Here is a 25621-nt window from a genome sequence, read left to right on the forward strand (position 1 = left end):
GCCACTAAAAAAGACTAATATTGATTGGGCTCAGACCCTTAATCGAGTGACGCTCGAATCGAGACTAATTACTTACACGTAGGCCAAGCCAATTGTGGCCTAGCATTAGATTCAACATTGTGCACTCGTGCATGCAAAGCGGTGAAGAAAGAGGTCCTAATCCATAGCATTTCTGCAGAGTTCTAGGAACATGAAGAAGAGACAATGGCTGTATGTGGAATCGACGCCAAGACCATTCAACCTTCGCTCACTATTGTCACAATGAGCTAAGCACCCGCCACAATGCGGATATGTAATCCGTGGTCAAGGACGACTAACTACAAAGGATGAGTAAGATTTCCATTTTAAGCATGTTTCCGGAAAGACTAATATATTAAGATATGGAAATTTTCAATATGTTTGGGTTAATTGTCAGCTAGATGGTGTGAGTATTGTTCCAGTTTATTTAACGTTAAATACGTGGCCAGGGCTGGAGTGCATGATATAGCCCAGGTGATGTGTAAATATATTGTAGATAGATGGGATAGAGAGAAAATGTTAGGATTATTAATAATGGATTTATTTGCTTGTTTAGCGTTTTTTCTGTTTACTTTCATGTCATTTTAATACAGATATATCGGGTAGAGTTCCTTAAAATGCAACCAGCTATACGCCCGCTGGTTGGGAATAAGTAGTGACAGTTATATATATGAATCAGGCGCGTCTCCATAATACGATCTGCAGAGCTGCAGAACCATCACAATGAAAGATATACAGTAATATATAGCGATTAGCGATCCTGTCCTTCATATTGAGTGTTTATATCGAGCCAGAGATCGATTCCCATGCAGCTGCTGGTGATCTGGCAACCCTGTTTAGATCTGTGAACGACAGAACATTAGGAGAGCACACTTAACTACAAGCTTTCTTCCGACAGGTGGCTAAGGATAGCCCATAAGGGTCTGTATGAACTGCACGTCTTGCAGTACGTCTGACCTATTCCCGTGACCATAGAGTTAGTAAATTATACACTAGACAGCGCGACCAACTGTGAGAGAGTCGCTGCAGCGAGCGAGCATGTTGAAATCACAGCTGTTTGGGGAAAGCTCCCTCCATTGTACTCATCAGTGAAAATAGAGAACTTATAAAACTGTGTGGATATTAATATGGTTTAAAATTCTTACATGTCAACATTCTCAGATACTACAGTATAGTTATGATGCTTCTGTTCAGTAGAAAGAAAGCCCAAATAGCTTAAATACAGGATAAATGCATGATAAAAGAGGATGGTTGTGATTAAGTAACACAAAATCAATTTGCTGTCCATATTAAGTCTTCAAACAACGTACCTTATGATTGGGGGTATGTATATTTTTCTCTTTGGTGTAAATGACCAGGACTTCAGCAAAATCTTATCCAACGACCGAAAACATTCTCTCTCGTACGAAGCGAATGAGCGAGTTCTTAGGCCTACAAGTAATCATGACTGTTTCTCTGTAATGGTAGTGAATTCTTCCGAGTTAGGTAGTCATGAAAATGAAAACAGAAACGCTAGTACCATCAGATGATGTTCCCCCTCCATTAAGAAAGTCGGCTGCCAAAGATGTATGCAGGTCTCGGAACCTTTGTAAATATGAATGTGTGGATAGGTCAACAATTTTTTTTTCAATAAGCGGAAGAGGGGCTTTATTTTTTGTAACTTTTTAATTGTTGCCTTTTGTACAAGTCAGTTATTTATATTGTCGATGTCCCTCGAAATTGGGGTCTTACAAATTGAGATGAATGTCTACCGGTATTATTTCGGTACATTTTCGAGAACATCACACTGATAGGACATGGAATAAAGCGTTTCCGCGGGGTTGGAGGATGGATTCACATGAGCTCATTATTATTATTATTTTGCTAGGGGCTTTATGTCGCACCGACACAGATAGGTCTTATGGCGACGATGGGAGAGGAAAGGCCTAGGAGTGGGAAGGAAGCAGCTGTGGCCTTAATTGGAGGTACAGCCTCAGTGGAAAGGTATTAACCGTGGCCTTAATTAAGGTACAGCTCTGACATCTGCCTGGTGTGAAAATGGGAAACCATGGAAAACCATCTTTAGGGCTGCCGATGGTGGGATTCGAATTCATCATCTCCTGAATGCAAGCTCACAGCTATGCAACCCTAACTGCATAGCCAACTCGCTGTATTTCGATTAAGCTTGCAGCTAGTAATTTTATGAAATTTTAATTTGGATTTGATTGTAATTTTTTCTTACGTCTATCACCATGTAGACATACCAGCTTCATCACCATTTTTAATATAACTATGAGTACTGCACAATAAGCACAGTCAGGCTGAATGGCTCAGATGGTTGAGGCGTTGGCCTTCTAATCCCAACTTGGCAGGTTTGATCCTGTATCAGTCCAGTGGTATTTGAAGGTGCTCAAATACGTCAGCCTTGTGTCAGTAGATTTAATGGCAAAAGAACTTCTGTGGGACTAAATTCTGGCACCTCAGTGTCTTCGAAAACCATAAAAGTAGTTAGTGGGATGTAAAGCAAATAACATTATTATTATTATTATTATTATTATTATTATTATTATTATTATTATTATAAGCATATGATAAAGAGGTACAACTTTGCATTAAATAAGGATTACAATATTGTTCTATACCTTTACCAAGTAATTACTACTTTGTCTACCCCTTCAGTATCTTGAAGAATTCATGCTACATTCATGGAAAATATAAAAGTTTTCTTGTACACATCTCATACTCACCCCATTCACGCTATGGACGGCATTATGCGCTGAAGAATAATTTTAAGTAAAGCATGCAAGCCAATTCAAAATAAATGAATGATACCCACAGAGCAATAGTCAGAAATAGCAGACTTAAGTTGGAAAGGCTAAACATTGCCACCAAAGCCATTTACAACAAAAAGAATCTTTCCGTCAATGCGAAACTAAGACATTATGATGCTGTGGTAAAACCAGTGATTCTGTATGGGGGGGAAACAGCAACACTAACGAACCTGGAAAAACTACTAACAATTGAAAGGAGAATGTTGAGGAGGATTTACGGCCCAAGGATGGTAGAGGGAAACTACAGATTAAGATCAAATAAGGAGATATACAAAAGAACAGAAGACCTGGAAACAACAATAAGGAAAAGACGGCTGTGATTCTATGGACACAGGGTCAGAATGGATCCAGCAAGGTTAAATAAACACATTTTTAATAAAATATACTACTTGAAGAGCCAGGGGGGATATGCCAAGCAGATGAAGGAAGAATTGCAGATGAAGAATGTCGTCATAAAGACCAATTCAGGAAAAGACTTTCCAACATAAAAGTTCTGGTTGAAGAAAAGAAAGAGCGCAGAGGGGGAAGATGGACTGAAGAGAAAAGAGCGCAACATTCTGAAAGAATGAAGGCACTGTGGAGAAAGAGGAAGGAAGAAGGGATGATTAGAAGGAAGTGAAGTAGCATTGGCATGGTCCTAAGTTTGGCCGGTTCGCAAGAAAGAAAGAAAGACTAATCCAAGCATATCCATTAGTGATCGTGCGCTGCCCTATGGTTTACGAGACTAAAATATGAAGAGAATGCATGCTGTAACTTGTCACATGCAAAGTTATTTCAGAGTCACTTAAGATTTATTATATTATGAATTAGGATGGTGGTGATTTTTGTTTTAAGAGGAAGTTGATGATGATGATGCTTGTTGTTTAAAGGGGCCTAACTTATAGGTTATCGACCCCTAATAGTACCAAATGAGACTCAATGTAATGACAATTTAAAAGTTCAAAATCATCCACTAAACAGAATAAAAAATGTAATGATGAAGAATGAATGGATGTTTATGAATTTAAAACAATCGACCCACAATGCCCCACCTTCCCAGAAACTATCATAAACAATAGTATTACTGACCAAGAGACTGCTTCTAAAGCACAATCGTAAATCGAGGGTGCTTGTTGACTAAAGGGGTCCAAAATCCAGGTCAACGGCCCCTCATAATGGTACTTATTGGTAGTAAAGCAGAACCATGGTATTTGTCATGTTGCAGTACTAATCAAAAGTAGCGTAGACTCAGGTGTTCCACACATTATGATACTACTCACAATATTGTACGTCGCACAGGGAAGGCATACCTATGGTGTTTCTCACATAATGGTGCCACTCATAGGCAATGCAAACCCATGGTGTTCCTCACCCAGGTGTACTAATCACGGGCGCTGTATTCCCATGGTGTTCCTCACATAGTGGGTACTAATCACAGGCAACGCCCAGACCCGTGGTGTTTCTCACAATGGTACAAATCACGGATAATCAGTCACTACTGATCTGCATTTAGGGCAGTCGCTCAGGTAGCAGATTTCCTATCTGTTGTTTTTTTAGCCTTTTCTTGAATGATTTCAAAGAAATTGGAAATTTACTGAACATCTCCCTTGGTAAGTTATTCCAATCCTTAACTCCCCTTCCTATATACGAATATTTGCCCCAATTTGTACTCTTGAATTCCAACTTTATCTTCATATTGTGATCTTTCCTACTTTTAAAGACACCACTCAAACTTATTCGTCTACTGTCATTCCATGCCATCTCTCCACTGTCAGCTCAGAACATACAACTCAGTCGAGCAGCTCATCTACCCATACTGATTCACCCTCTGTTGCTACTAATCACAAACCTACTGTGTACCTAATATAGTGGTACTACTCGCAAGTAAAGGCGACCCATTGTGTTCCCCGCGTGATAGTACTAATCACAAGTAGTTTCATGGTTCTAATACAATCATCCCTTGGTTGCCCCGTTTAGTCGCCTTGTACGACAGGCAGGGGATACTGTGGGTGTATTCTTCATCTGCATCCCCCACCCACAGGGGGTTAAGAGGAAGTAATATATGAAATAAGTAATTTAATCAGTATTACAATGCATATTGCCATTGTATACATATTTAAGATTAAAAACCAATTTTTCCTTGCTTACTACACAGGCCACAAGCATGCCACTAATAACTAACCAAATAATTGATTCATGCAATTGCCCTCCACCTTCATTAGCATACAATACCAAAACAAGACAAAGGATTTCTATGTGCAGCAAATAATCTGAGCAACCTGATGGATTGATCCACATGTAATGTCTTTATTTGTCCCCGAGATTATGTTTTTTTACACTGACACCATTTAGAACTTTTACATATTATCTCTATGCAACAGAGCATTAAATATGTTCTATGGAAATGGAAACAGAAACAGGCAATAAGCTTCATTATTATCAATATCTTTTGAAATGGTTCATAACAATTTTATTACTCGCCAACATCTGTATATACCCAATGACACCTTATTGTCCTTAAAATGCATGCTGGCATTTAGTTTTGTTTGGAATGCATTAGCAAGAGTTTGTGTAATACATACAATTCTTTGTCATACATTTAATGCATGTAATATAGTCAGTTCCAATGTAACATTAATTATGACATCATTAACTGTGGCAGAAGTATAAATGTGAGTACTGGAAAGTCATAATTTTTCTGATATCATTTCAGTTCTTTCTTTCATCTAGATACTAACAAAGACTTCTTTTTAAGAAAACCTGTCAATTAAAACCGAGCATGTAGATTATAGAGGAAAAAATGTATTATAAGAAGTTAAAAAAATAAAAGCATTTTAAAAGACAATAATTAGTTGTCATTAGGAATCTCCACAGCCTAACAGTTACAATATGGATGAGATCTTGGTCTGGGTATTTTGAATATTTATCACAGTACAAAGATACAGGAAGAAAAACAGATCAAGATCTTTTCCAGATTTCTAGCCACTGTATATGAAGTTCAGGCTGTCAAAATACAATGAATCAGTGAATACCAATCACTAAAAAAGAATACATGTAAGCAAGTCAGAAAATAAGCTTTCTTACTTCATATTGTGGAGACAAAGACATCCAGCTCATTATAGTTTGTGTACCAGCATGTATGTAGTCCCACTGCCAGATAGGATATAACTGCACTAGTCAATCCCAAGGCACTTAGCTGCAGAGATGGTGGGGAAATGGTGATGATTCTGAATGATATGTCAAGGGAGGAGATGGATGTAGTCATTCCATACTTATGAGCTGAGGGCATAGAGAAAGTAACCTGTGTCTATGTATGGACAAAATGCATTGTTCATCCAATATGTGAAGATGGTGGTGTGAATTTACTGATCATCCATTGCACTAGCCTGAGTAGCTGAGTGCTAACAGACAGAGGTCCTACATACTACCAAAGTACACAAGTTGCAGCAATTTGTATGTCTTTATTTCAGATTAATTCATTAATTAAGGAACACACTTTCCAACTGTTCTAAATGCTTCAACAAACAGTACTAAAGAAACCTTTTAAATTAATGTAAGCTTCATATATTAAGTAGATGGGAAGAGATGCTTTCTCCTACTGTTACTGATAATCCTTAGTATTAGAAAGACTTGACAATCTTGTAGATTTTATGAACTTCTGAATTTACAAAGAAATATTTTTAATTTATCATATCTTTGGGTTAAAAACAAAACAGAAGAAAAGAAAAATGAAACAATACCACTTAAAAAATGTGCACAAATTATAGGTAGAAACGAATGTCAGAGACCAATATTTTTTAGAAATGGCAATAGTTATAATGACATCTGATGACAAGTGATCAAATTAAAAATTCATTTAACAATTTCAGCAGTTCATTTGGACAATATGTATCCTACCTTGTCTTTCTGATACTGTTATTTTCCCTACACTGTAGAAAAACCCATCTAAAACAACAACAAAAATGTTGCTCTCATCAAACATATACCAAGGCTAAAATTTACACATGTATAAATGACAATCTTATCACAAATTATACAACTAATTTGTGTTCAGCTTAAATATCAATAAATATTTCATACACACTCAGTTTCAACATTACATTCATTTTACTGTCAACTGTCAAGTGCTGCTGAGTATACTGGATACCACTCATTTTAAAAGTGCTAATATACTATATCCACATATATCTCTCATCTAACCTGACATTCAGAAAAGTAATTTAATATGAGGAACGGTTACAGGAAAAAACAATGAGAACAGTTTTGCTTAAATGAATGCATGCAAATTCTCTTTAACATACAATGACGAAAATTGCTGGCATAAAATGAATAAACAACAGTGGAATAATTCATTGTTTACTAACGAAAAAAGAAAAGTATTTTAATTTTTAGTCTTCCCAAGGAGACATCCCAGTATGCTATTATATTTCAATCTAAATCAGTTTAATATGTATAATTTTCTAGTGTTTCAAGAAAACCAACAACTAAGAACAAAAGGATATTTTTAATAGGGAACTGCTTTGCAAACATTTCTTTTCAAAGCACTGCATATTTTGCCTTAACTAAGAGTCATATGCTTTCTAAAACTTAATTGTATGCTCAAGCTTGGTAAAAATATACTTTAACATGAGATGTACAGACTGTGAAAGTATTAGAGATTTACAAAAGCAAAAACATTTCTGGGACTTTTTTCTTGCTTCAATCTTATTTTACATATATGTCATCTATATCAATCTACATTATGATGAAAACCAAAAAGTATGCAACAGAGTACCTCATCTACTAAACATCAAAATAGCAACATAAAACGTGCAGTATATAGTCCCAGACATGTTAAGACAAAGTCATCTCATCCCCCAGGTTGCCTATCCTTATTGACTTTCACAAGAAACCATGTCCCTCAACATGTGTCAAAAATGCAAAATTTACAAAAGTTGCCACGGTTTTCTTAGAAGGTTATATATGCATTGTATATACTGTAATTGCCGTTATTTACTAAATACTCCTGCAATTACTATGTTTCAAAATTGCATGGCCACACAAAGTATTTATGACTTCACATCTACACAGCAACTAAATTTTAAACTCTGAAATGATACTGATACACTTGCACACCTCACTAATGAGGGTCGACAGCAACTGGTGTTTTTGTTCATTGCCATTATATGTCAAGACAGCCAGGGTGGGGGTGGAGAGATCCTTTACGACTTCTTTGAAACAAATATGCCTAAACAAGTCCAGAACTATACAAGTTGTTATAAATAAATATCTACAATTCTTTTATTGGAAAGGAGAATCATTAATACAAAGGAATTTACATATTTTATAAACAATCATGTACTGTTGTGTTTTAGTTCTGATTTACAGTATAATATTAACATTTTAACAAAATGACATAAAACTGAAATAATGAGATTGTCTTGTATACCAATAAATCAAGCATATCATCTGTACCAAGAATCCTGAATTATTCAACAAAATATAAGCAAAGATAAAATTTCATATATAAATATTTAAAAAATATTCCGTTTAAAATTGATTACCTCAACAATGCAGAAGTTTTCCATGTGTTAATTAAATTTAATTAGAACTAAAATCAAGGTCGCAAACCCCGCTAAAAGATTAACTGAAGGACCTCCGATGAAAAATATGTTGGGGAGGGAAAGATGCAGCAAATGAGAATGAATAAAAATCATAGCAGCCTGTTAAAACTACCACCCATGTCTGGTCAGGTGACCCTGTGCTACAGTGATGGAGTAGATCATACAGCCAGCAAATTAAGGCCAAGCATTGGGAAATAACCTGACACCCTGAGAGGACCAATGGCTTGAAGCAGAGGAGCCCCCTCTTGGGAGGGTGTCAGGTCAGCAGATTACAACCAGCTTTTAGATTCCAGCGAGGGTTGGCATCAACAAGAGCATACAGTCGTAAAACTTTGCTCCAAAATCAAACATGCAACGACAAATCATGAGAGAGTAATTTAAAAGATTAGGGTGTTCCCTAGAAGTGATGTACACCTAAAATCTCCTAGCATGAGAAATGACCGAAGAAACCACGACTGCAGTTAAAGAAGCTAGTACAAGTATCTTTGTGCCGCAGTTCAGCTGGTATTGGCAGAAATCCATTGTGTCTTAAAAATTCTGATTGTTACAATTGGTTTTCTATTGCTCTATTATTATTAACTGGAGTGGTCCTATGTTGACCACAAAATGTTACAATACAATTATATCAATTAATTAATTTATACAACTTCTCCCATGAGGGGGCTTGCCACAAGGGCAAATATTGCATGTCATGAAAGACATTGGTGAATTTGTCAGTATGTTTCACATAGAAAAGAGAACACAAAACACGAGGTTCAGAAATAAATTACGAAATATAGTATGATGTATAGTTCATCAAATGCAATATAAATGATTGTAGAGTATGGATATTGAACTTCACATTGCAGCGATAGTGATGTCATGAAGTTGTGTCCGGTTGAGACCAAGAGAATCCCATAGCTGTATGAGAAATTTAAGGGTTGTGCTTCGAGCACCAATCATGAGTCCATGGATGGAGATGATGTCTGGATGATATTTGCTTTTATAGGTAATAGTTTATGGTTGGCTGGTAAATCGCCGACTTCTCGGCATCCACCTCTTCAGGCTGGTCAATGTGCAACTCGAAGTGTATTATGGGATCAAAGATTAGTCTTTGCTTGCTAGTTGGTTGAAAGACTATTGTGTTAATACACCTGTTACTCCCATCACTAGTCAGGCCACAAACCTCTTTGTGTACTGTGAAACAGTGATCTCTCAGAGAGTTCGCTATCATGTACTGTATAGAATGATGGCAGGAATATCTCAATACCTCGCTGTGAGGACAGGCATCCACGACATGGGCAAGGGTTTCACGCCCTCTGTTGTAATGGCTACAGATGGTGCTGTCCTGGGACCTTTCCGGCACTGAAGAAACGGTGCAAATATTCAATGATGGTCTTTCTTCATTCCGCACAGGATAAACCTCAGTGATGTCTTATTCAGTTGTTCCCTGGCATGTATTCCTGGAACAGCCCAACACCCTTTCCTTTGTGTGGCAGCTTCATCCGTGACTGAACTTCTCTGTCTTGTAGTATCTGCCAGACCTTTGCTACATTGGGAAGATTGTTACTTTTTAAAATTGCTTGATCAGTCATCTCTACACTTAGATCTTGCAAACAAGTAATATATTCTTGTTCCAAATTTCTAGTTGCATTCATGTAGCCATGATTACAAATGTTAATATGCTGCAGTTTGGCTTCTCAAGAAGTGTGAAACAAACCAAGACCTTAATACTTCCTTTTGGTATAAACCATGTGATCTGGAATGTCTGCTGGTAGTTGTAATATTTCTTAAGCTCCACTCTTTAATATTTTATTCAAGTGTATCAAATATGCTTGAGGAATCTTGTTTATGAGAGTAACCTGGAGTGGATAAATAAGAGTAGGTGATATTGAATTACCATATTTACGCAAATAATACCCGCATATATATATATATATTTTTTTTAAAATTGAGGCATGAAATTGCGGTGCGGGTTTTATTCGAGTCAATGTTATAATTTTTTTTTTTCAAAATCAGCCTTCCTAAAGTTAGGGTGCGGGGATTTTTCGCGTAAATACGGTGTTTAAAATTGAACACTTCTGATCAAATTGCAACAATGATGAGCTAACAAGGGCGTCAATCTTGTTTTACTTCTTATCAGGTACGACTTGTGGATCAAATTTATGTGTATTTATGAAGTTTGCCATAAGTAGTGAATCACACTTCTATAGCACTGTGATTTCATTTCACAGTAATCAGTTATGGTGATATTCTCCTCTGTCAGTTGACCTTTATCAGCACGCTGGCCTCTCACCGCTAAGTTCCATGGTTACCTGGTCACTCTATATAAGATTTGTGCTGGACAAAGTGGAGGTGAAACAGGGTATTCTGGTTTCCCCTGTCACCTTTCATTCCAATATCATTTAATCTGTCAGTCATTAAGCATTGCACCAGGGGAGTGTGACAGGCTTCGGCAGCTGGCACAATTCCTATCCTCGCCATTAGATGGGGACATCATTCATTCCATTTCTGAACCGGTTGAAATTGTGGATTTTCATTTTACATCCCCCCCCATAAATTGTATTTAAATGGACACCTGGGCATTTAAAATGTGTTTATTATTATTATTATTATTATTATTATTATTATTATTATTATTATTATTATTAATGCCGTCCCCCCGACCCCCTGCCATTGCAACACTTAAAACAATCACTTTTTACATTAACAAAAGTTCTTTATAAATTGATTCCTTAATGTACTTATGTGTTTACAGAACCTCTAAAGAGGACTTCCACCATGTTTCAAGTGAAGCTCTTCCCTCCCTCTCCAACTTCGATATGGAACTTCAGTTGTGAACTTGAGTTGGTTGTACATATTGTATTCATCATTATGCTAAATAAATCATTGTTTACGTAAGAAGTTTTGTCTCAATTTTATCTTGTGATATTGCTGCTCTTACTTTTTGATTCACTTTGTGTCTGTTAACTGAGCTACATTATTTCCTATTCTGGTGACTGTAACAATTGTTTTATGGGAAAAGCAAGTCCAAGTTTCCTGTAGCTAGTTATGTCAGTGTCTTTTTTTTTTTAATGGTCAGCATTGATATTTTATGTACTTAAAAAACGTTAGTATGAAATTATAATTTTTCTTTCAAAATAAAATGTAACATTTTCCTGTTATATACATGTACAGTAGTGTAGGAGCAAAGCCATCCAATACGCCACATTCTCAGAAAAACACTAACCAAAAACTAAGAGAGGAACTTAAGATTACCAGCAAACTTAATTGGAAATAATTAGCAATTTTTAGCATTATTTTAGGCAGTTTCTAATGTTCAAGTATCCCTGCAAAGTCCACCACCTCCTTAAGATAACTACATTGATTATTAAGCTGAAGAAGTCATCGAAAATTATAATTATATTTGTGCCATGTATTATTATGAAGGTTTACAACAACCATATTGTAGGAAAAGATTAGAACTCGGAAGGTACGGGTCAGGGTCACATTTTCAAGATACAGCCTCAGAACAGAAAATTATCTTAAGGGTTGCAGACATTGGGATTCAAACTCGTCACCCCTGGATGTAAATTTACAGCTACACAATCTGCGAGTAAAACGATCAACAACTACGGTGGGCACGATTGTTAAGATGTCAAGTCTCTAGGGTGTAACACAGAGGTTAGCCGGCTTGAGTCCCGTTGGTGGAGAAAAAAACCACCATCAGAATTTTGACTGGCAGGTTACGAGAGGTGATGGTATGCAATTCTTAATCAATAGACTGTGTGCCTGAAGTCTGATTTCAATTCCAAATCTCTCCGCAGTGCTCATATGTAGCAAAGGTATATGCCACTGTTGATGCTCATTTGTCTGTCGGATGGAGATATTAAGCCTTGAACAGACCCTCTGGTGTCATTTGACAGGAGTAGGCTATATGCTGACACCAGATTTTGCCCTCTCCCTATGTGGGAAGTACAACAGATCTAATTGGTAACAGTGCAAGGTCATGCACCCAGATAATCGTGAATTGTTTTTTTACAATGAAATTCACAGCAGTTTTCCTCAAGCAGCACACATGACATTGCCAATGACAGTTATGTTGTTGAAGCAAACATACTTTCTACATTTAAACATCAAATGCTGCCAAAACTCGGGAAATATGTCTCAAGATTATTATGAATGTCACTCGTCCTTTTCACAGGACGTTAGGATAACCTGGGTTAATATGAATTGTTTCCACGTGGCTTCACTCTGAAAGTGAAGAAAACTGTGCGAACATCTGTGCTGCGTGTTAGAATTTAGATGCAAAAGGTTGCAGAAAGGTATAAGTTACCTTATAAGCAGCAGAAATTGCAAACCAAAAGTGATACAATATTTAATAACAAAATGAATAGTAGTAAATTTCAAAAGTCTCCTTTTCAGCATCATGGACATTACCACGTTGACTGCATTCCTTTTTGGTTCCTGGTCGGGGAAATCAAGCCAACTCTATCAAGTTTCAAAAGTGCTCATTTACCAAGGAAGCTACCGGTACGCAAATTGTATCCAAAGTCATAATGAATATTTCGAAGTCATTTATAGTCTGTTTTATGAAGTAGAAAATTCAAGAGATTTATCTGTCTTGTAATATATAATATGCATAAAAGAGATTTGATATGCAAAGGAGTTAAATATCACATCATCAAAATACTTAAGTTTCCAATGTTCTAAGTACATTACAGGAAGTATTACTTGTGTATGTTCAGTCTTCAGCCCTAAGGCTGGTTGGATCCTCAACAGCTCCGCCGTCAGCTGTCATAGATGGCCTAGGCATCACTGAAGAGGCGTACTAGGGAAATGAGGAGTGAGGTAGTTACCCGTTGCTTTCCTCACCGAGCCAGAAGTTGCTATTACATATCAGCCTGCCAAGCCCACTGAAATGCATGCACCAACTGACCCTATGAGCAATATTTTCACACCATTCATAGCAAGGACTGGCTGCAGAAGGAACGGCATTACTGGCATCGCTCATACCTCAGTCACTTTCAAGTATAAGACAGAGACAGATCAATGAAAGTAACAAAATTACTCTAGCCCATACCAGAAGACATAGTGCACTGTAACACTAGGTCCTGCCAGCAAAGGCAAAACTGTTACTTATGCCTGTTAAAAGGCACATTTTCTTGATTTGTAAATGAAGTTCAGTTGCCCCTTTTTCTTCCTCGACCAGGTTTATCTGGCTGACCAATCTCTTTCAAGGCTGTCTTGATTTTTAGTTTTCATTTTTCCTCTCCGACCACAAACACTGTTATTTAACGAGGCCATGAGAGGCACCAATGCAAGTAACATAACAGCCAACAATTACTCTCGGCTTTCAAAAGTGGATTTTCCTGTTTTGAATTAGAACACTACCGTATTTTGTGATTAACTCTAACTTGACTCTGAAAGTTCCAATACCATCCAATTTCAACATAAATGATTTCAAGACCCATTCTACAGCTGAGCGTTTCAACTCACAGTCAAGCAATCATTAAAACTTGTATGTTCCCTGCCACTTCCACAATCCACTACTGCAAAACAAAGTTACTGTATTACCATAATCAAGCATAGTAATAGTGGGAAGCATCTCACATGTCTGTAATTGCTGAAGGAGATGATATTCCAGAAATAGTCAGCAGTTTAGCACACCAATGTTTGAATAAGCAAGTTGCAGTGGCTCTTGTAAACACAATTTATTCTGTAAAATGATGTTTTCATGGTCTGTACTGACAGACATGATAACCTTTTTGGTTTTTACTGTATCAAAGGAAACAAAGAGATCTCTTCAAATTGTATCCAAAGTCATAATGAATATTTCTAAGTAATTTATAGTCTAAGAAAAGAGGTCTCTTTGTTTCCTTTGACATGGCAAAAACCCAAAACATTATCATGTCCAACAATTTATTCTGTAAAACTATGTTTAGTTAAACAGAACACTTGATGTCTACTACATCCAAGAAATTACCCATGTGGTTTTTAATGCATCTGTGTGTGAATTTCATTCTAAATTTATTTTTTATTTATCTAATAAAATGATGATTGATATCAGTGGCATTGTACACACAAGCCTATTAAAAGGTATTAAACCAATGTAGTTTGCTTTTTGAACAAGTGATAAAGAAGGAATATGAAAGGAAGCCAATGACCCTACTCACTGATATCTCTATATTAATATGACAATACATAAGTAAATAAGTTTACAAAAAGCCCGGTGGAACCGTCAGCAGCATAGTATAATCCAAAAGTTAAACAACCTCATATAGAACATTCAATTTATTTTGCTCATTTGAGGAAGAAATATCTGTTGAAAGGTATTAGTACTCAGCAAATGGTGTGATTTACAAAGATACTGTGACACAGAGTCTCTCATCCAGGAACATATTACTGATCTGTTATACCTAACAGTCAAGTAACTAAGTAACTGCTTTATACACCAAAAAGAGGACCTGAGTGAAGTATGTATAGAGCAGCAGCTGACAAGAGACAATGATTTTGTAACAAGTGAATCTGGCTTAACTTGTTCAAGACTCCAAAAGAATAAATACATACACTAAAAAAATGATCAGTGAAGTCTGTTTCATATTACACAATGGTGATATAAATGGTTCCACTTCAGAAATGATGATATGAGGTTTTAATCAAGACTCTTTCACATCCTAATTATCCCGATGTACCACTGGTATGATGTGCTGAGCTAGGTTGTAATGTTGATACACACGATAGGTTCTGGCGACGTGTGTGTACATTGGTCCCTGAAACAGGTGTGCCAACAAAAGTTTCTTGCAATCAAAATTTCTATTTAAATAATATTACACGAATGTGAACTATTAGTGACATTATGCAGACAGTGCTAAAATATGCAAGTAAATTCTTTCGGGAATAAAAGTTTCAGCATACTGATATAAAATATAATCTAATAAATACCACAACATACACACATTTCTAAAAAAAGTGTTCACACACTGCTATTAAATTCTGACCAGATAAAGGTAATGAAGAAGATATAGTATACCATACTTGCTAGGGTATACTAGTGCTCCTGTATAATTACAGAAGCACTTGAATATACAAAGCTTGTTGTTGTCTTTAAGTCTGCAATACTTCTTCATAAGAATATATTCTATTTTGTCATTTTTTTTCATATCATTTTGTCAGTCACAAACCACAGAGCATTGAAAACAATTTAATAATTTTGCCACTGAGAAGTTCCTGAATCTCTCAATTTCATTCCAATTTCTAATTTTCCTGCTACAGTAAATAATTTTTAAAAAAATTATTATTATTTTTTTACTTCAAAAATCTTTTACTTGTACATGTAAACTTCTAGAGTGCTATAAAATATAATGAAGTAGTTGCTGATGAAAGCAAATGAGTACTTAGCAAGCTGAGTACAGATGTAAGATGCCAAAATCTTATACTTCCGAACAAAATTTACTCTTACGGCCTACACTCTCTAGTATATTTTTCTGCAACACTTAAAATTTTAAGGCACAAATAAGACAAGAAAACTAAATGAGATAATTGACCACTTAAATTTATTACTCATTCAAACATCTAGTTAATTTGTAGTAATAAGACTGTCAGGAAGTGTGGTGGAGAGGCTATCACTCATTATTCCACACATCTTCCCTTGGTGATGAGCATTTAGTGAAAAAGCACAATAAAATATTATATTGCTTATGTAATGTGTTATTTACAGTGATGTCTTACCACAAAATTATATGATAACATTTTGTAATATCAGCGATGAGTGTGACACAGAAGCACTAAGCAATTCTGCTTTGCCCACAAAAGCAAGCGCTTTCAGCTTTGTGATCTCAACGACAAGGTCATAACATACAGTTTTAAAATTTGCTATTCCTGACAGATCCATCTGCACAGTAAGAATAAGCACTGCTTGTTATAGCTATGAATGGAGCAATAGTAAAGTATGTAGAAAAATAACATTAAATCTGTCAAGCTGAATATAGTAATTTAAATGCCAAAATCTTATAATTTCTCATTATTTTGATATTACAGAAACAACTGTGTATAGAAAGGAATTGGAAGGAAAAGTGAAATGCAATGTGACTGCTGTATTTAGCCTTCATCAAAATACTACGAAGTGGATGAAAATGCTTCCACATTGATGCAAATCACACTGTTGCACATGAATGAAAGCACAAGTGTGAGATGAGTTTATTGTCAAAATTTAATATTAGGAGTCGAGTTGAAGTCTGCTTTTGATAAACTGAATATTCTAATGTCTTGGGAAGAAAAGTGAAAAGTTTGCGTATGTGGTATTTGACAATGTACATTCTCCGGTATAATACTAATTATTTAACAGTTGAATATGTTTACCAATATGATCAGCCAAAACTATATTATCACCTATAACATGTTCCATATTATCTCAAGATGCAATACGGAGGGAAAATATACGTGGATACACTAGTAAATATGATATATCATGGATCTATTTTTTGGAAAGGTTTGTTTAATTTCAAAATATTCTTGCAATGATTTCTATGAAAATAAAGTTATAAAAGCACAGTAAATCATACCTGCCTAAGATTTTTAAAAAAGGTTCCAGAACCAACGATTTACCATGTTTAGTATTAAAAAAAAAAATAAAAAAAAGGGGGGGGGGGGCTTCATCCAATTTATGCTTTTCCCTATTGTAGGCTATATTTTGAAATGATAACTATAAATTCTAAGAAAGAAGAAAACAATTCCAAGGGAATTTTCTGAGCTTAATGATTTCAAATTAGATGAGGACAATGTGGACTTTGACTGCCTCTGGTAACTGTCTGCTATTACGCATCATATCAACTATGCTTATCAACCTGAGAATCACCAAAAAGACAGTGTTGTGAGATGGACAGCAGACAATGGATAGTATGATGGTAAACAGGGTGAAAAGTCAGTTTGTGTGTTTCACCAAGGGAAAAGTCCTCTCAATTTTAATCATTGTGTTGATGGGGTGAAAGTTACTTCTGGGGATTGCTGTAAGTACCTATGTGTTAATAATATAAGGAAAGATCTTTATTAGGGTAATCACATAAACAGGATTGTAAATAAAGGTTACAGATCTGTTCATATGCTTATGAGGGTATTTAGGGGTTGTAGTAAAAGTAGAGAACATACAAGTCACTGGTAAGACCACAGTTAGAGCATGGTTCCAGTGTATGGAACTCACACCAGAATTACTTTTTTTGAAAATTGGAAAAAATCTAAAGAAAAGCAGCACGATTTATTATAGTTGATTTCTGACAAATGAGTAGTGTATTACTGGACTTCTCTAAACGTGAACATGCAGCGCAGCTTTGATGTTCTTTGCCTTATGTCACACTAACAACAACTTCAGTAGACTAGCGAGAAATATTCTTTGACTCAAGTTGCACCAGTAAGCGCTGTGTGGTATCCAATGAAAACCTGAGAATGCTGCTGATAGTTGCTTGTCAGGTACGCATGGAGTGACACGCTGCGTTGTGATATCTTGTTGTCTTTTTTCATACTGCGCTACTACTTGAGCAGCAAACTTGAAACAAATAAACACTGCAGAAATAAAACTGACCACTATACTTTCTCCTCTTCCCATACCACTCATTTCTAGGCATCCGTTTGAGGTGCCGGTTGTTAAAGTTTAGAGAAATCCAGTAATATGAAAATGTTGCAAACTTGGGCTGGGAAGACTTGGAAGTAAGGAGACAAGCTGCTTGACTAAGCAGTATGTTCCGAGCTGTCAATGGAAAGGTGGCTTGTAATGACATCAGGAGACGAATAAGGTTGAGTGGTGTTTTTAAGAGTAGGCAAGATCACAGTATGAAGATAAGTTGGAATTCACGAGGACAAATTGGGGAAAATATTCATTTATAGGAAGGGGAATAATTTAAGGTAGATATTCAATAAATTTCCAATTTCTGTGAAATTTTTAAATAACAGACCAAATAAAAGACTGATAAGGAATCCACCATCTGTGCGACTGCCCTAAATGCAGATCAGCGGTGCCCGACTGATTGATCGATTGATTGGTGGATGAGACCTAGTGCAACCAGTTTGATCTGGAATCCAATGGGATGGTGTTCACGGAGTTCTCGTGACTAAAAAAAAGTCTCTCCTGTGAAAGTCCAAGGTCAAAACATTGTTGATCTCCGACGTGGCAGCTGTCTAAGATTGTATGGCAGCTGTTCTGCAATATATTCCTAAAGAGGCCTTTATTGACGGTTTCCAGAAGCTGTATGAATGTTGCCAAATGTATGTTGTAGCAAAAGGGGATTATTTTGAAGGTCAATGAAGGAAATTTCTTTGTATCTTCTGATTTGTTGGTTGTTTCATGATAGCATTCACCAGAATCTTTAGACACACCATGTAGGTACTGTTGACATAGTAAAGAACTAAGCCATTCATACTCGGTGCCTGCATATCAAAAATGGATAAAAATTTAGTTAAAAGGCAAAAAATTCTCATTAGTAACTGGAGCAAAGTCATAATTGAGTCGAGAGCAATTACCAAAACTCCAGCAAGACAATGCAAAGTTCAAGAAAAAATAAAAATAGATAAGCTTTCAGCTCAACCTGAGATGAAAGGAGTCTACTTTCACTGTAAAAATTTGAACTGAATTTTATTTATGAGCACACAAGTCTATATATTATACCAACATAATGCAATAACGTGGTGCAATGTGTATTAATCATAACGCAATTCAAATAAATGGGAGAAACTGTATTCCTTGTCAGTTTATTTGTGTGTTTGCTATTAATAAGATTATGTAACTCTGCCTGCAGTACCCACTGGGTGGAGTGAGTAGCCCAGTAGTTACCGTTGCCGGTCCCAACCCCCGAGAAAGGAGAAGGGTTGGCACAATGCCATAAAATGATAGCCAGAGAACATCTTGAGGTAACCTCTAAGGCTCAATACCTTAGCTGTAATTTTCTCACAACTTCATTAATCACCAACTTGTAAATCATTATCACCTCACTGGATCACATCCAGAGTTGTAACTTGGGGCCTAGTCCCACTACAGGTGATACCTCGACAATCAACTATTGAAAGTCTTCAAAGGAATATTCCATCGTCTGAACCAAATGGTCACAGAAGGCAATACTCTAATACGGTGGGCTGTCACCGGGAAGATACAATGCAGTCGGAGGCATTGAAATGCCCACATACAGACAAGACTACTGAACCTAAGTCAGTAATTTAAACAAAACCATGTCATATTTTACAACACACAATGTAAATTTATTTCTACAAATTGGCAAACTAAAAGTGATAACTGACATAATGGACCAGCACAAGATTCTCATTATGGGATTACAGGAAATTAGAAACATTGATCAGGACGCACTGGAATATTTTTTTTCTATTTGCTTTACATTGCACCGACACAGATAGGTCTGATATAGATGTTGATTCCCATAGGGAATCTGAAATATTTGTCCTGAATGAGTAAATTTATAATACCAATATAAATGGTCCGTTATTGGACATTATAAATTTTCCAGCTAACTCATTCTTGGTTGCCAGCGTTTCGCCCTCGTGTGCTAGGGTGGGCTCATCAGTTGGTACCTAGCACACCTACCAATACGCTGGCTAGTGCATACCGTGGAGGCCACTGCGTAGGCTAACTGGAGCCACCGGCAGTGCCAATGCACTAAGAGACTTTGTCTCATCAGCAAAAATTGATGCCTGCTTGGCCATCAGATGATATAGATGTTGATTCCCATAGGGAATCTGAAATATTTGTCCTGAATGAGTAAATTTATAATACCAATATAAATGGTCCGTTATTGGACATTATAAATTTTCCAGCTAACTCATTCTTGGTTGCCAGCGTTTCGCCCTCGTGTGCTAGGATGGGCTCATCAGTTGGTACCTAGCACACCTACCAATACGCTGGCTAGTGCATACCGTGGAGGCCACTGCGTAGGCTAACTGGAGCCACCGGCAGTGCCAATGCACTAAGAGACTTTGTCTCATCAGCAAAAATTGATGCCTGCTTGGCCATCAGATGATATAGATGTTGATTCCCATAGGGAATCTGAAATATTTGTCCTGAATGAGTAAATTTATAATACCAATATAAATGGTCCGTTATTGGACATTATACATTTTTTTTTTTTTTTTTTTTTTTTTAAATTTTCCAGCTAACTCATTCTTGGTTGCCAGCGTTTCGCCCTCGTGTGCTAGGGTGGGCTCATCAGTTGGTACCTAGCACACCTACCAATACGCTGGCTAGTGCATACCGTGGAGGCCACTGCGTAGGCTAACTGGAGCCACCGGCAGTGCCAATGCACTAAGAGACTTTGTCTCATCAGCAAAAATTGATGCCTGCTTGGCCATCAGATGATATAGATGTTGATTCCCATAGGGAATCTGTAATATTTGTCCTGAATGAGTAAATTTATAATACCAATATAAATGGTCCGTTATTGGACATTATAAATTTTCCAGCTAACTCATTCTTGGTTGCCAGCGTTTCGCCCTCGTGTGCTAGGGTGGGCTCATCAGTTGGTACCTAGCACACCTACCAATACGCTGGCTAGTGCATACCGTGGAGGCCACTGCGTAGGCTAACTGGAGCCACCGGCAGTGCCAATGCACTAAGAGACTTTGTCTCATCAGCAAAAATTGATGCCTGCTTGGCCATCAGATGATATAGATGTTGATTCCCATAGGGAATCTGAAATATTTGTCCTGAATGAGTAAATTTATAATACCAATATAAATGGTCCGTTATTGGACATTATAAATTTTCCAGCTAACTCATTCTTGGTTGCCAGCGTTTCGCCCTCGTGTGCTAGGGTGGGCTCATCAGTTGGTACCTAGCACACCTACCAATACGCTGGCTAGTGCATACCGTGGAGGCCACTGCGTAGGCTAACTGGAGCCACCGGCAGTGCCAATGCACTAAGAGACTTTGTCTCATCAGCAAAAATTGATGCCTGCTTGGCCATCAGATGATATAGATGTTGATTCCCATAGGGAATCTGAAATATTTGTCCTGAATGAGTAAATTTATAATACCAATATAAATGGTCCGTTATTGGACATTATAAATTTTCCAGCTAACTCATTCTTGGTTGCCAGCGTTTCGCCCTCGTGTGCTAGGGTGGGCTCATCAGTTGGTACCTAGCACACCTACCAATACGCTGGCTAGTGCATACCGTGGAGGCCACTGCGTAGGCTAACTGGAGCCACCGGCAGTGCCAATGCACTAAGAGACTTTGTCTCATCAGCAAAAATTGATGCCTGCTTGGCCATCAGATGATATAGATGTTGATTCCCATAGGGAATCTGAAATATTTGTCCTGAATGAGTAAATTTATAATACCAATATAAATGGTCCGTTATTGGACATTATAAATTTTCCAGCTAACTCATTCTTGGTTGCCAGCGTTTCGCCCTCGTGTGCTAGGGTGGGCTCATCAGTTGGTACCTAGCACACCTACCAATACGCTGGCTAGTGCATACCGTGGAGGCCACTGCGTAGGCTAACTGGAGCCACCGGCAGTGCCAATGCACTAAGAGACTTTGTCTCATCAGCAAAAATTGATGCCTGCTTGGCCATCAGATGATATAGATGTTGATTCCCATAGGGAATCTGAAATATTTGTCCTGAATGAGTAAATTTATAATACCAATATAAATGGTCCGTTATTGGACATTATAAATTTTCCAGCTAACTCATTCTTGGTTGCCAGCGTTTCGCCCTCGTGTGCTAGGGTGGGCTCATCAGTTGGTACCTAGCACACCTACCAATACGCTGGCTAGTGCATACCGTGGAGGCCACTGCGTAGGCTAACTGGAGCCACCGGCAGTGCCAATGCACTAAGAGACTTTGTCTCATCAGCAAAAATTGATGCCTGCTTGGCCATCAGATGATATAGATGTTGATTCCCATAGGGAATCTGAAATATTTGTCCTGAATGAGTAAATTTATAATACCAATATAAATGGTCCGTTATTGGACATTATAAATTTTCCAGCTAACTCATTCTTGGTTGCCAGCGTTTCGCCCTCGTGTGCTAGGGTGGGCTCATCAGTTGGTACCTAGCACACCTACCAATACGCTGGCTAGTGCATACCGTGGAGGCCACTGCGTAGGCTAACTGGAGCCACCGGCAGTGCCAATGCACTAAGAGACTTTGTCTCATCAGCAAAAATTGATGCCTGCTTGGCCATCAGATGATATAGATGTTGATTCCCATAGGGAATCTGAAATATTTGTCCTGAATGAGTAAATTTATAATACCAATATAAATGGTCCGTTATTGGACATTATAAATTTTCCAGCTAACTCATTCTTGGTTGCCAGCGTTAGCTGGAAAATTTATAATGTCCAATAACGGACCATTTATATTGGTATTATAAATTTACTCATTCAGGACAAATATTTCAGATTCCCTATGGGAATCAACATCTATATCATCTGATGGCCAAGCAGGCATCAATTTTTGCTGATGAGACAAAGTCTCTTAGTGCATTGGCACTGCCGGTGGCTCCAGTTAGCCTACGCAGTGGCCTCCACGGTATGCACTAGCCAGCGTATTGGTAGGTGTGCTAGGTACCAACTGATGAGCCCACCCTAGCACACGAGGGCGAAACGCTGGCAACCAAGAATGAGTTAGCTGGAAAATTTATAATGTCCAATAACGGACCATTTATATTGGTATTATAAATTTACTCATTCAGGACAAATATTTCAGATTCCCTATGGGAATCAACATCTATATCATCTGATGGCCAAGCAGGCATCAATTTTTGCTGATGAGACAAAGTCTCTTAGTGCATTGGCACTGCCGGTGGCTCCAGTTAGCCTACGCAGTGGCCTCCACGGTATGCACTAGCCAGCGTATTGGTAGGTGTGCTAGGTACCAACTGATGAGCCCACCCTAGCACACGAGGGCGAAACGCTGGCAACCAAGAATGAGTTAGCTGGAAAATTTATAATGTCCAATAACGGACCATTTATATTGGTATTATAAATTTACTCATTCAGGACAAATATTTCAGATTCCCTATGGGAATCAACATCTATATCATCTGATGGCCAAGCAGGCATCAATTTTTGCTGATGAGACAAAGTCTCTTAGTGCATTGGCACTGCCGGTGGCTCCAGTTAGCCTACGCAGTGGCCTCCACGGTATGCACTAGCCAGCGTATTGGTAGGTGTGCTAGGTACCAACTGATGAGCCCACCCTAGCACACGAGGGCGAAACGCTGGCAACCAAGAATGAGTTAGCTGGAAAATTTATAATGTCCAATAACGGACCATTTATATTGGTATTATAAATTTACTCATTCAGGACAAATATTTCAGATTCCCTATGGGAATCAACATCTATATCATCTGATGGCCAAGCAGGCATCAATTTTTGCTGATGAGACAAAGTCTCTTAGTGCATTGGCACTGCCGGTGGCTCCAGTTAGCCTACGCAGTGGCCTCCACGGTATGCACTAGCCAGCGTATTGGTAGGTGTGCTAGGTACCAACTGATGAGCCCACCCTAGCACACGAGGGCGAAACGCTGGCAACCAAGAATGAGTTAGCTGGAAAATTTATAATGTCCAATAACGGACCATTTATATTGGTATTATAAATTTACTCATTCAGGACAAATATTTCAGATTCCCTATGGGAATCAACATCTATATCATCTGATGGCCAAGCAGGCATCAATTTTTGCTGATGAGACAAAGTCTCTTAGTGCATTGGCACTGCCGGTGGCTCCAGTTAGCCTACGCAGTGGCCTCCACGGTATGCACTAGCCAGCGTATTGGTAGGTGTGCTAGGTACCAACTGATGAGCCCACCCTAGCACACGAGGGCGAAACGCTGGCAACCAAGAATGAGTTAGCTGGAAAATTTATAATGTCCAATAACGGACCATTTATATTGGTATTATAAATTTACTCATTCAGGACAAATATTTCAGATTCCCTATGGGAATCAACATCTATATCATCTGATGGCCAAGCAGGCATCAATTTTTGCTGATGAGACAAAGTCTCTTAGTGCATTGGCACTGCCGGTGGCTCCAGTTAGCCTACGCAGTGGCCTCCACGGTATGCACTAGCCAGCGTATTGGTAGGTGTGCTAGGTACCAACTGATGAGCCCACCCTAGCACACGAGGGCGAAACGCTGGCAACCAAGAATGAGTTAGCTGGAAAATTTATAATGTCCAATAACGGACCATTTATATTGGTATTATAAATTTACTCATTCAGGACAAATATTTCAGATTCCCTATGGGAATCAACATCTATATCATCTGATGGCCAAGCAGGCATCAATTTTTGCTGATGAGACAAAGTCTCTTAGTGCATTGGCACTGCCGGTGGCTCCAGTTAGCCTACGCAGTGGCCTCCACGGTATGCACTAGCCAGCGTATTGGTAGGTGTGCTAGGTACCAACTGATGAGCCCACCCTAGCACACGAGGGCGAAACGCTGGCAACCAAGAATGAGTTAGCTGGAAAATTTATAATGTCCAATAACGGACCATTTATATTGGTATTATAAATTTACTCATTCAGGACAAATATTTCAGATTCCCTATGGGAATCAACATCTATATCATCTGATGGCCAAGCAGGCATCAATTTTTGCTGATGAGACAAAGTCTCTTAGTGCATTGGCACTGCCGGTGGCTCCAGTTAGCCTACGCAGTGGCCTCCACGGTATGCACTAGCCAGCGTATTGGTAGGTGTGCTAGGTACCAACTGATGAGCCCACCCTAGCACACGAGGGCGAAACGCTGGCAACCAAGAATGAGTTAGCTGGAAAATTTATAATGTCCAATAACGGACCATTTATATTGGTATTATAAATTTACTCATTCAGGACAAATATTTCAGATTCCCTATGGGAATCAACATCTATATCATCTGATGGCCAAGCAGGCATCAATTTTTGCTGATGAGACAAAGTCTCTTAGTGCATTGGCACTGCCGGTGGCTCCAGTTAGCCTACGCAGTGGCCTCCACGGTATGCACTAGCCAGCGTATTGGTAGGTGTGCTAGGTACCAACTGATGAGCCCACCCTAGCACACGAGGGCGAAACGCTGGCAACCAAGAATGAGTTAGCTGGAAAATTTATAATGTCCAATAACGGACCATTTATATTGGTATTACAGATAGGTCTTACGGCAACAATGGGATAGGAAAGACCTAGGAATAGGAAAGAAGTGGCCGTGGCCTTAATTATGGTACAACCCCCGCATTTGCCTGGTGTGAAAATGGGAAACCAT

The 25621-nt window shown here is 38.2% G+C and overlaps 1 protein-coding gene across 3 annotated transcripts in view; it reads right to left on the bottom strand.

Moving 5' to 3' along the window:
- LOC136873739 (phosphatidylinositol 4-phosphate 5-kinase type-1 alpha) overlaps positions 1–25621 on the bottom strand; it is a 561879-nt gene that overhangs the window by 39266 nt on the left and 496992 nt on the right. For 2 of the 3 annotated variants that reach the window (XM_067146913.2, XM_067146910.2), the window contains one exon: positions 5088–15141. The exons of the other annotated variant lie outside the window; for it this stretch is intronic. In XM_067146913.2, coding sequence (XP_067003014.2) covers positions 15046–15141 — 96 coding nt within the window. In that variant the 3' untranslated portion in view covers positions 5088–15045. Of the gene's footprint in view, positions 1–5087; positions 15142–25621 lie in introns of those variants that run through there. 3 annotated transcript variants of the gene reach the window in all.

Source organism: Anabrus simplex, chromosome 5 (genome assembly GCF_040414725.1).
Source record: "Anabrus simplex isolate iqAnaSimp1 chromosome 5, ASM4041472v1, whole genome shotgun sequence".
In the NCBI taxonomy this organism is placed as follows: Eukaryota; Metazoa; Arthropoda; class Insecta; order Orthoptera; family Tettigoniidae; genus Anabrus; species Anabrus simplex.